General features: G+C 44.0%; 1 protein-coding gene across 1 annotated transcript in view; it reads right to left on the bottom strand.

Moving 5' to 3' along the window:
* GLP1R (glucagon like peptide 1 receptor) overlaps positions 1-11522 on the bottom strand; it is a 102045-nt gene extending 90523 nt beyond the window's left edge. The window contains exon 1 of the mRNA XM_084623759.1: positions 11108-11522. Within this exon, the coding sequence (XP_084479885.1) occupies positions 11108-11191 (84 nt within the window). The 5' untranslated portion in view covers positions 11192-11522. The remainder of the gene's footprint in view (positions 1-11107) is intronic.
* Positions 11523-13221: the final 1699 nt, after the last annotated feature.

Here is a 13221-nt window from a genome sequence, read left to right as displayed (position 1 = left end):
CAGTACAGAGGCAGCAAAGAACAGGGAGGTCTAGACTCAAGTGGGAAAACTAAGAGGCAGATTGTGTATGAGTGTGGGATAAATAGTAGCAATGAAATGTAATCAATAGCAAGGAGATAGGAGTCAATTTATAGCAGAGAGAAGTGAACAGGCAAAAAAAAAAATCAATCAATGGTCAATTGCAGTAAGACTGTAGTCAAATGGCAATAAGTAGCTAATGGATCTTTCCTTTCCCACATGTGCAACTTACAGTTTCTCTATCCGCCATTATTTAGCTCTGTACTCACTACACTGTTCTGAACTAAACTTGTGTTACACTGTGCAACCACTATCCCTAACCAAAAAGAAAAAGGAATATTTGTGGCACCTTAGAGACTAACCAATTTATTTGAGCCTTCATGTAAGTGACAGATTAAACTTTGGGGGAGTAGCTCACAAGGCCATCCTAGTAAGCTCTATTTGAAAGAAAAGTCTGTATTAGGTGTTTGTTGCTGCTCTATACTTCAAAATGTAACATCTTTAAAAACTTCCATGGAGACAAAACACACACACTAATAAGGAGTTGCATCAGGACTTACCAAACTTCAGCTAGATGGAAAGAAAATAACCAGGCGAGTAACCCCAGAGAATGGAGAATTGATAAGCATCAGCTTGCCTTTACCGGAGAGAATACCTGCAGCACAAGAATTGGTCTTTCAAAGCAATACCTTTATGGGTTGCTCCATTTTCATCAAGCTATTGAATACTGGACATTTTCCTCACAGAGTTGGGTGGAGGTTTCTTTTTTCTTTTGCTAGTGAGGCAAAAACCAGGGAGATTCAGACCAAGACACCCGGGGGCACATTTGAAAGTGGGGTCACCTAATTTCCTTGTTCAGGGTATGTGAAAGCAAAGCTTTCCAAACCGAGGTACGTGAAATACAGAGCAAAGCAACCCAACCAGTGTGCATTCAAAAAAAAAAAAAAGTACCAAACCCATATTCTATAAGTTTATTTTCATCTGTTAAAAATTCATGATATTCTTTATATCCTGTCCTGTATATTTACATCAGGGATGGCTACAGTGCAGCTACGAACCAAATGTAGCTCAGAGTTTTATAGTGCAGTCTGCATTTGCCCTCACTTACACCTAGATGTACAACCTACGGTTTCTGACACATGTGCTGAGCAGAGGCTATTCCAATCAAGATGGAGTATCACATCAGGACCTATCCTCATCTCAGGCTGAAAATCCGTATTTAAAATGAGGGTAGCTGCAATCTACTCCATTGCATGCAAATTAAGTGTGACCTCTGGCTTGTGGCAAGAAGCACCCTCAGTACTTGACTGGGCAAAGTTTGTGTGTTCTTATACGGTCACTGAAGACATTAGAAGTGGGATATGCAGAGAGCATCTGGAATGCAAGTCTTGAGGTTAGACCTTTCCCTGGGCAGCAGAGTTAGGGTTCAGCTGCTGAATTTAACACTATTCAGCATCACTCACTAACAGGTAATGCAGGATGTCTCCGAGATGCAGTTTTTGTTAGCTTTTGACTGGGTTAGTTTTCCTAGCAATAATGAACTCACATAGGAAAATGATTTAAAAATTAAAATTAAAAAAAACACCACTATCACCTGTGGGTGAACACTTTTGACAAATTTCAGAGTAACAGCCGTGTTAGTCTGTATTCGCAAAAAGAAAAGGAGTACTTGTGGCACCTTAGAGACTAAGGAATTTATTTGACCATAAGCTTTCGTGAGCTATAGAAGTGAGCTATAGCTCACAAAAGCTTATGGTCAAATAAATTGGTTAGTCTCTAAGGTGCCACAAGTACTCCTTTTCTTTTGACAAAGTGATCGCTCTATATCTGACCTACTAGTCCACATCCTCAAAGAAAACCTGCACAAACACTTTCAAAAGATGAGCCTGGGAGCGTAAATTCACAACTTTGCTAGATACTAAAAGTCACAGTCTTAAGCCATAAATCCAGTGTCTCTATTACAGACATCTGTAACCCACTAACCCTCTTTTTGCCCTAAACTACTGGGGTGTTAACAGGCCACTTCACCTTGAATGGTCCCTTATACCAAGTAGTTAGCACATATTCTATCTGTTCAATCTTGTATGTCTACGCAGCAAAGAAAATCCTACAACTGGCCCATGCCAGTCGACTTGGGATCGCAGGGCTGTTTCATTGCAGTGTAGACTTCTGGTCTCAGGCTGGAGCCCAATCTCTCAGACCCTCCCACCACACACGGTCCTAGAGCTTGGAGCCCAGAAGCCCACACAGCAATGAAATAGCCCTGTAGCCCGAGCCCCACAAACCCGAGTCGGCTGGCATGGGCCAGCTATGTGTTTTTCCTTTGCTGCATAGACATACCCTTAGTACCTTTCCCAGGTAGGAAGAAGAGCTCTGTATAGCTTGAAAGCATGTTTCTCTCAACAGATTTTAGTCCAACAGATTTTGGTTCAATAAAAGATATTACCTCATCCACCTTTTCCCTCTAGCAACAAGGTATTTGCCACTGTGTAAAGTTACCTGCATTAAGCCTAAGACTAATGGAACTAATACCTTGCCTCAAGATACCACGCATGGAGACAACCTATTAATAAAATTTCCATACCCCCATCTCTATTAAACCATTATATGTTTATAAACACTGAACACAAAGATGGAATACTTTAATTCATTGGGTTGGCAACCTAGGACATTGCAGAAGGAAACATTCCCTTTTCCAAGGACTGCCCTGAGCAATAAACAAATAAAGATGCCGTGATGTCAGAGATAACAGCTCCTACTGAATAGCCAGCTATTTGGAGGACATAACATCAACACAGCAAATTAAAGCTTCATTTAGCTAATCTGGCTCACAGGAACAGGACGTGATACAGGACCATTTAAAACTTAATCAGCCATCAGTAACCAACCCTTATACTTGTCCTGTAACTCAGACTCAGTTTGCTTAGCCAAACTATACAGCAGCTGAACCGATAGCTTCTTCCCAGAGCAGGAGGTTTCAATCCATCAAAACTTCATTTCCACCGTCATTCAGAAAGAACCCTTTCCCCAAAATACATACCTCCTATATAAAGGAGGGAAATATCCATGTAATCCATTGCAGAAGGTACATTTATCACCTGTACTTTGCCCACTAGTTCATCTCAAACAGGACTACTTCTAACATGTCCAACTTCTGAACAGCTTTAAGAACCTGCCAATTTACATACAAAGCATTTGCTACTTCTTTCACTCATTACACAGATCCAAGTAGCAGGATGGGAAATACAGGTCTGATCCTGTGACAGATTTAGAGTACAATAACTTGCTACTCATTAGGACTAGAAATGGGAGATAGATATCAACAGAACAGGGCAATTTCAAGATCTCCTACAGGAAACACTGCACTTGCTTCTAATCCTTGTAGGACCCAAGATATCAGGAGTTTCTTTTTAAAAAGTCACAATAGAAAAACTATTTCAGGCAATTTCAGAAATTTCTAAAACATTAAGTTATAATTGCTCTTTGAGGCCTACACAAATTGAATTTGTGGTTCTTAAGCACCTGGCCTCACGGCACAAATATGCTGTTGGTAATTTTTTGTAAATTCTCCAAAACATCACTAAAATATAGTTTCTGTAAAAAAGTGAGATAAAGAATACGTTAAGGTTCAGCATAAAGGTTTCAGTTAACTCTCTTTCAGGATGCCATGCATTAACTCATATGTGGATTTGTCATTTGTAAGTAACAGTACCATCAGATTTATACTGACTAAAAACGTTATATAAATACTTTAATGTGAAAGAATGTTTAACTCCCAAGAAAGTGCCTGGTTCCATGGAGGAACATCAACCAGGAACTGGCTCTTTAGATATAGATAAGTAAGAAACAGGACATGAGAGTATCAAAGACCTTGAAACACTGAATTAAATAACTGATTTTAATAGCATTTTGTATCTGTACTTGTAGTTATTTTCCTAAAGAAAGGCGGATTCTCTGTGGTTGGTAACCATTAAAAACTATTGGTTTGTAACTAAAATAGCCTTTACACTAAACTTTAGCTTCTTTTCGCTAGCTAGGAGGAAACACTATAATCATATTCAGTTATTTGGACAATTATATAGCTTTGCTTACATTTATTCAGATTCTTAATTTTTAAATTTTTGTACTGTGTTGGAAAATGATAATTGATGCATTTCTTATTTGCTAGATTAAATTGTGATTTGTCTCAAGCTGGATTTGTATATTCAAATTCAATTACATATTCACAAAACACATTTAAAATTACAATTAATAAAAATTAAAATACCTTAAATGTGCTGGACACAAGAAAAAAGTATGTTTATCAAAACATATTTTGCATTTAAAACTAACTGATTTATTAAACAAAAGTAGTATTATCTGTAATTCGTTAATTGATTGGATGGTTTCTGGTCACCATGTCCTTCAAGATTGAGAATTAGTGTACCTCATCCTCTCACGCCTAGTTTTTACCATAGATTGGAAGAGGATAACAAGTTTTCCTGCTTTTTCAACTCTTAATTGGTTTCTTATTTTGAATGATCCAGTCATTGAACTGAACTACCTGAATAAACTGAAATGAAGAAAATATACCCTGTACCTGCATAATTCTCTACCGATACCAAAAGCTGATTAAGCACCTGGAACCAGCGTTTGTTGAAGTGATAAATCAGTGACTTCCATCAGTTCAGTGGTCTGACTTTCTTTATTACTTGGCAGCAAACATACACTGCTTAATGTTATTTTTGTATTTGAAGGGATTTTAATAGTAAATGTAGTCCTTTATATAAGGTTGATTTTTAAAAAATAAACTTGTATTTAAATTTTAACCAAAAAAGTCAAATTTAAAATTAAAAAATACATTTTTAAAATGATTAATTTTTATCCACCCTGCCTGGTTCACCCTAGCTTTTTTCTTCAAAACTGCCCCACTGCCAACATGTAGCTCTACTGATGGTAGTAACTAGGGGAGCACTGTTGTAGACCAGTCCACAATAATTAAGGCACTGGTTACCAGTGTACACTAGCACTAGTGAGGCTGCAGTGTGGGAGTTGAAGAAAATTGCTAGTGTAGAGTGATTCTGGCCAAGGGGGAGACAGGGTTGGTCAAGGCTCTTGCTGGGAGCAAGTCTTGCACTTTGTTCCTGCTCCTGAAAACCCTCCCCCATCTCCAGCCCATGCACTCCAACTCCCTTTTACTGGTTTTTGACCAGCTCATCCATCCATCCATCCAGGAACCAGCAGCAGGCAGGAGTGTGTCTTGCAATCAGAGAAGTTTACTTATCCACACAGAGAAGGGAAGACTCCTTATCCAGTTCTCGGGGAGGGAAGGTAAATGTGAATGTGACAGAACTCAGGAACTCATGCAAGTGTACAACTGGGATTTTTGCATCAAGTGTTGCCCAAATCAAATCCCAATGCAACTTTTAAATAGCTTCATTAAAAGCTGCATCTCTACCAGTGGAATGTCAAGATTTAGAGAGGGGATGTTCATAAAACCTACCTGCAACTAGAAACCTACACTGCAGTTAAAGCAGAGATGGATGGTGCTCACTGGGTTAGCAAGCTGTTGGATCATAGTTTAAATGGTGGTCTTTGGGGGGGGGGGGGGAGGGAGGGATGAGTGGCAAGCACTAACCACTTCTGCACCCACTATCAGTCTCTTCATGGAGCCATACTGGTGCTGAGCAGGTGCTGCTCAGTCCTCCAAACCAGACATCAGGCTTAGAAATCCCAGGAGCTGCAGAACAACAGGTATCATGTGCAGAGTTTTGACTTACTAAGGCAATGTGGAGCTTGATACTAACGCAGCATGCCTGTCTGTTTCAGCATAAGGAGCCTCAGGAATAAGAGCAGAGAAGAGAACAAGATCTGTAACCTTTCACTTGAACTATACTGTGTGTTTACATGCATCTCTCCAGGAGTTTACAAACACATTTAAATGTTACAAATACAGATGCCAGGATGGGTTGAAGCACAGAATCACTGACTGAAAAGGACGACGGAAAGGATTAATGTTAGTGCCACAGTTTCCCCTTCTGCTTCCTCAAGACATTTGCTTAATATTCTCACTTCATTTATTTGATCTATCCCTGCCCAGAACCGAGAGCATCTGTCAAATATATACAAATGGAAACTAGTGTCCAGGTCCGAGACCCACCCAGTCTACCACCCATCCCTAAAAAAGCCTGGTTTTGCAGTATAGCCCTCCTGCCCTGTTCCCAGCCCCACACCCCCGATCTGGGCTCTAGTGAATCTACAGGTAAGTGTGTGCCAGAGTCAAAGACACTTCCCTGAAGATGCCCTGCCCCTAAAGGACCATTGGCTTCACCTGGTTTTACCTGGGGAGAGAAGGTGGTCTTTGAAGGACTCAGGACACAAACTATTTGTGACTTTATGAATCTGTAATCTGCTCAGACAGCAATGATCTGCAGGTGATGCAGGATTGTACGTGATAGCAAAGTGGCCACTCACAGCAGAAGCTCAGTACCAGCTCCTTACTGTTTCACTACATTCAATGCCACAGAAAAAAAGTAAACAGGTCTCAAGAATAAGATGGCGAGAAAGCGTTTAGGGTAGTGGACAGGCTTCCTCTCTGTTCTCCACTGTACTATCCCCCTTGTTCCCTCCTCTCTCATCTTGCCATTTAGCTGATCCCCCTCCTAACAAAACCCCAACCAAGAAGAGCTTAAAAAATAAACAAAGACACTGCCATGATGATTGCACCATCAAATTGCTCAGTCTCCCTATCCTGGGTCTATCTTGTCTATTTACATTGTAAGCTCTTTGGGACTGGCACTGCCTACTACTCTGTGTCTGTACAATGTCTAGCTCTCAGACACCCCTTTTCAGTCAGTCCTTAGGCACTACCAAAATAAAATAACTGAGTAATGGGATGGAGTTAAAGAGAACATTTCCACTGAATATCAATCAGGAAAGATTCATGGCAGATATCAATCAGGAAAGATTCATGGCAGCAAAATCTTAGGTAATGGAACTGTCTGCCAAGGAAAATTGTGAAAGCCACACAGTTGTGGACATTTAGAACTGGACACAACATGAGGAAGTTTACAACAGAAAATATCCTGCATTGCCCTTGGGTCAGAGCAGATGGAACCCAATAGGGCTTAAGTTTTTAACATGCATGTTTTGACAGACAATGTTACTAACCTTAAAATTGAAGGGCAACCAAGAGGAAACCAGTGATACCTGGTTTCCCACACCAACCCCATTTCTTTCCAGCCCAATGAGAATTTGTTCTGACTCATTCTGCAGGAACCACACATTTCACTTTGCCTCTCTACCATCTATGTCCTGCTCACAAGCTCAGTCTTGCCCTGTGGCATTACGAGTTCTCTCATTTCTCGGAGTATTGCAGTTATGCACTAAATTCCCTCATCCTGTACTACGTGCTAGCAGCAGCCAAATACTGTATCAGGATGTAGGAGGACTAGAGAGGAAAACTGAAGTTCAGTTGCTACTACAGATTACAGAGAAAAGTTACACATGTACACATGTGTAATACACGTGTGTGTGTTTACATACAGCCTTTCATTAGGGGGAAAGCCTTAAATAATGGCCAGGACAATCCAATTGCTGGGGTGGCGAGAGAGTTGTTTTGCACAGAGCCTTCAGTTTCTGCTTTGAAGAAAAGCCCCACACTTAGTTTGAGTAGCTGCAGTAAATGCATACATCTTCCATCCCAAAGCAGCTTCCTTACTTCTAGTCTTCTCCACTCTTCCCTACCATGAATGCTCACAATCTCATCTTCATTTCCTCTTCCGCCCATCCAACCTCTTACCAACTGTATCCCTTATGTTCCTACTGCTAACATGCCCTCGTTCTGTCACCTGAATTACTGAAGCCTTCTTCTCCCCAGCCTCTTCTCCCCGCTCTGTTGTCCCTTCAACATGCTGCAGTAATTTATTCTGTTCATCACTTCAATAATATCACCCCCTATTTCCTGCTCTCTTGTCCCACCACTTGCCTCATTTTATTCTGCATTTTATTAATTCCTCATCCATACTTTCAGAGTTCCGCATATCGCAGGTCCTGCCTACACCGGGTCTACCACAGTACCGAGCTCCAGAGCCCGCCCCAACTACTGTTCAGAGCTGTTCCACGGAACAGAGATTAACATGATCGTCATTTTCACAGCTGCACATAGGGTTCTAAACATCAGCAGCAAAACCAAACAGAACTTCACCCACTTCACTTTGCTGTTGCCAGAAGACGAGCTAGAGTAATTTGACTGGAGACTCAGGAAGACAGCATTGCATCAGGTCAATTGTCAGGTCTCTAACATAATGGCTACACTTTCTTTTCTAAAGAAAAATATTTGAGATATGTATCAATCACAGGCCCAGTGCCACAGCCACCCCTCACCATTAGGGAGAGAGCTTCCTACTTGCATTTTCCAAACCCTCCAGTATCTCAAGCAGTCTCATTCTCCACCACATCCCTCTGTAAAACTCACTTATTTCAGGACCTTCCACCACTAACAATCCAGCCCTGCTCTCATGCATCACCTGCTAATGGTTTAATTTAGCTCATATCACAACATAAACATATATTTAATCCAGGAGTAGGGTGGAATAAAGAGTTACCCTGGGACTAACAAGATTTTAACTTGGTCATTTTACTTCTCTGTTACATCTCTTTCACCCCATTTAGATTGCAAGCTTGTCAGGACCTGGATCTTCTTTTTCTTTATCTGTAAAATACAACATTGGGACTGTGCAAATAAGGTAATAATATAACTTGTTCCTATCCTGTGTTCCGATCCTGCCTTTTTACAATCTGAACAGGAGCTATTTTTCAATTATGTCACAATAGGAGTACTATATTATGGCTATAAAGATGGATTAAGGATTTATCTACACGCAACCTAGAACTGAAACAATTAAATCAGTTGCAATTCATACCTCTAGTTATTTTGGTGCGAATTTGTGTTTGGGCACTTGTATATCAGATTAAGAGTGACCTATTACAATATAATTAGACTTGACAGAATTTGATTTCTTTTATAATTTCAATGGATAATATCAATGCTTATGTTTAAGCATTTTTATCTATTTACATTTTCACGGTTAAAAATTTTTTGTGCAGCCAGACAATAGTGCGATGGATGATAACATTTAAAATAATGGATGATAACATTTAAAAAGTTAAAGTTTTATAACCGTTACAACACAAATTTATGTATTTTGGCATGTGACACTGGCAAAGTAAATAGCCTTAAAATCAAACTAATAACTTCTCAAGCTACATTTTTTAATTTATTTCTTATCTGTACATTTTGATAATTAAATATACTTTCATCAGTCTGTGTGCGTGGCGAAGTTGATATTTACTGAAGCTTACTGGTAAAAATCTTAGAGATAAGGTGGGTGAGGTAATATCTTTTATTGGAAAAATTTGTGCTGGTGAGAGAGATAAGCTTCCTTCAGGTCTGGGAAACTAAGGGTTTGTCTACACTACACAGCTTTTAGCGACATGGCCGCGTCATTAAAAGTCAGGCAGTGTAAAAGTGGTTTGTCGGCACTTTTTCAGACAAAATACTTCCACCTCCTATGAGTGGGGTTTGCGTTGTCAATAGGAGAGCACTCCTGCCGACAACGAGCCATTTACACTGCCCCCTTGCCACAGCAAAACTTGTGTCTTTTTTTGGGGGGGGGGGGGGGCGCTTTTTTAAGCGCCTGTGAACAACAGAAGTTGTGTTGTTCAATTGGCAGTGTAGATAAAGTCTAAGGGCTTGTCTACACTGGAAATTAACAGCGCTGCAACCTTCTCGCTCAAGGGTGTGAAAAAACACCCTCCTGAGCACAGCAAGTTGCAGCGCTGTAAAGCGCCAGGGTAAACAGTGCCCCAGCACTGGGAGCTACACCCCTCGTTGAGGTGGAGTTTTTTTGTTTTTTTAGAAGAGCGCTGGGAGACCTCTCTCCCAGCGCTGCGCCCGGACCACACAAGGCACGCTAAACCGCTTCCACAGCGGCGCTTTAGCATTGCCAGCGTAGACTAGCCCTACTATCCTGGGACCAACATATCTAGAACACCACAGATAATAAAAATCTTATCCTTCCAAGCCTAAATATAATTTAAATCAATTTTGTTACCTACTTAAATTACATTGAAATACGGCTGGCATTCTTAATCTGAAATAAGAGTGTCCTCAGGGAGACTAGCACCAAAATAACTAGAGGTGTGAATTACAATTTATTTAATTGTTTCAACTCCAATTTGCAAGACAAGCCCCAAGAGACCGCTAAAAGTTTTCCTCCACTGGATAAAAAGGCAGAATACTCCACACTCACCTTCCTTTCCACCTCCCAGTCATTCCTTAGTAGCCAGGCTTAGGTCTGTGGACACTGAGCCCAGGCACATCGCAATGCACGCAGTCACAAGGAAGAATGTACAAAACTTGATGGAAAGCTAGCTCTGGAAAAACCAAGGGAGTGGTGAATAAGTCAGAACTGAGCTAAGAAGCAGAGGGGTCGGGTTTCCTTGCCATCCAATGGCTGAAGGAAACGATGTGGCTTCTTCTCTTGAATCAAGGGGCACCAAGCAGCTGGGACAGGGTTGGATTTAGGGGCAGGCGACCATCTGGGATACTAGGCTCAGGGTGCTGTTTTTGTTGCTAGCGACAAAAGGGAAATTTATCATCTTATATGACAGGGCTAAAACATGCATGTAAAGCATGCATCAAAGTCATGAATGCAATAAAAATAAGGTATTCAAAAGTTTAACAAATCGGGGGGGGGGGCGGCACCATTTGGTCTAGGGCCAGCCCTGGGCGGGGATGCAGGGAAGGACCCTTGACTCCTTGTGTACACTCAGGCAGCTTAGCAAAGGGATGGGACTGAAAGCAGAGCCCCCCCGTTCCCGCTGACGCACCACATCCCCCCAGCAAGTGGCCGCTCTGAGGCGGGGGCCACAAAAGGAACAGGGAAGAAACTGTAACTACGCGACCCCCCCACGAGCTGGGTCCCCGAATACCCCGGGGGGCAGGGGGCGGCCGAGAGCCCCTGCAGCCCCCGCCCTGCAGCTAACCCCGCGCCCCCTGCCCCAGCCGGTGGGGGCGCCTGGCCCGGACGGACGCGGACGGACCCACCTGTCTCATGGGGACCGACTGCCCCGCGGCCAAGCACAGCACGAAAGCGAAGGCGAAAGGAGCCGGCGCCGAGGAGAGGCTCATGTCCCGCAGCACCCAGCCGGGCCGGGCTGAGGAGAGACTGGGGGTGGAGGGAGGACCGCGGCAGCACCCGCTCCCTTGCAGGGGGCCGCCGGGGAGCAGGCGACCGGGGCGCCGCGCCTGCAGAGGGAGCCCACCCGGCGAGGGGCGCAGGGGCCGGCCGGGCTCCGCAGGAGGCGCGGCAGAGTTGGACTGAACTTCAGCGGCTGCTGGAGCGAGAGCGCGGGGAGCCTTTGCTGGCGCGAGCCCAGGGGAGGGAGCTCGCGCCTCGGCGCAGGCTGCGGAGCGGGGCTCGCCCCGGACGGCGGGTGCTTGCCGCAGCCCACACGCACCCAGCGGCGCGCTCCTCAGCGGGCGAGAGCGGTGCGCGGCTGCCGGGCGGCGACTCCGCTGAATGAAGGGGCGGGGCGCACTGGGCTGTGACCGCGAGTCCATCCAATAGTCTGCGGAGGCCGAAACGAGGCGCTTGGTTGTAGTCGCCTGGGCTCCGCAGCGCGAAGCCGGAGCGTGGAGTTCGTGGGTGGAGCGTAGTAAAGCCGGGCGGGTCGTTTCGTTAACCAGGGGGAATCGTTTGACTGTAAACCATCAGCATAAATTATTACTGTTTCCCCTTCACCTTGTAAGAGCAAAGCTCCTCCCTCTGTTCAGAAACTCCGCCCTCGCCTTGGCTGGGTTGGGCGCCTTCTTTTGTCGGTCATCACATTATAGCTGTGTTAGGTCTGAATTTTTTACAGTATATGTGATTACTGGTTTATTATCTGCACCACTGGAGTTATACTTCTATCCTGACCTAGGGTTCTGATCCTACAAAGTCTCAGGCACAGACTAAACTTTAAGTACATGAGTAGTCCCAGTGTATGTCTTTGCAGACTTGAGAGTTTCCTTACCTAGCAGAAGGGTGGTGTAACTTTCCTGCCCATTCTGTTTGAATGTTTGTCATTACCTCTTCAGTTTGCATTGACTGAGAAGACAGAAAAACCCTGTGCTGTAACTGTTGTTCTTTGAGATGTCCTACACACATCCATTCCCCTTCAGGTGGCTCCCAAGCAGTTTGACAAGGTGGAGGGTTTCAGAGTCTACCTGCACAAGGACTGCAAGACAGATCTCCCAAATCTGGCATAATCTCTTGAGGCTTGGGAGCAGGGTCAGCTCCAGGCACCAGCTTTCCAAGCAGGTGCTTGGGGCGGCACTGAGAATGGGGCGGCAGCCTGTGTCCCCCCCGTGGCAATTCGGCGGCAGCTCCGCCGCTCTTCTGGGCCAGCGACAATTCGGCGGCGACAGCTTGGGGCGACAAAATTGGTAGAGCTGCCCCTGCTTGGGAGATAGCACATTGTTAGTGAAAAGATGTACCAATGACCAGGTTACAGCCCTGAAAACATCACCTAACCCAGAATGCTTGTGCTCTTGTAAAATGTTCTGAAACTCTCAGTTTGAGGAAACCTTAGCAGTCTCATAGCATAAGAAGATACAGGATGTAATCCAGAAGGATATTCTCTGAAAAGACAGGGCCACACTTGGCCATGAGGAGGGGCATAAGGGTAGCTCACCCCATTTACAGTATGTCTTATAATCATCCTGAATTGAAAATGACAATTTGACCCTGTTGCAGAGAGGATGAAGAAGAGAAGGGGATAGGGGAAGCTGGGGCCCAGCATGCGGATCCCCTTGGCAGCAGCTACGGCTCCCCTGTTAAGCAGGTGAGTGCAATGAGGCTCAGTCAGCTGGGCCTGGATCCGGCCATAAGAGCTCTGGAATTCGATCGGCATCCCTCCTTTCCTCAGGGGTAACTTAGCCAAGCAAGGTACCAGGGAAACATGGGAAGCTGGTGACATGCCCCACATGGGTTCCAGAATGTCCACTGATAAGGTACTGGATCCTAGTTAAAAATATCCTATGGGCCCTTGTCTCTAGACTTGCTCCTGATAGAGCGTCAGTACCAAGATCTAGATCTCCACGAGGGGGACAGTGAATTATGAGACTTCCTATAACAGGACTGGGTTGTGTATGATCCCAACTCTGACTCCAAAGAAGAG

The sequence above is a fragment of the Lepidochelys olivacea genome (assembly GCF_965140295.1).
Source record: "Lepidochelys olivacea isolate rLepOli2 genome assembly, chromosome: 3".
Taxonomy (NCBI): domain Eukaryota; kingdom Metazoa; phylum Chordata; order Testudines; family Cheloniidae; genus Lepidochelys; species Lepidochelys olivacea.
Note: the sequence above shows the minus strand (reverse complement) of the source record. Positions and strands in the feature narration are given on the sequence as shown.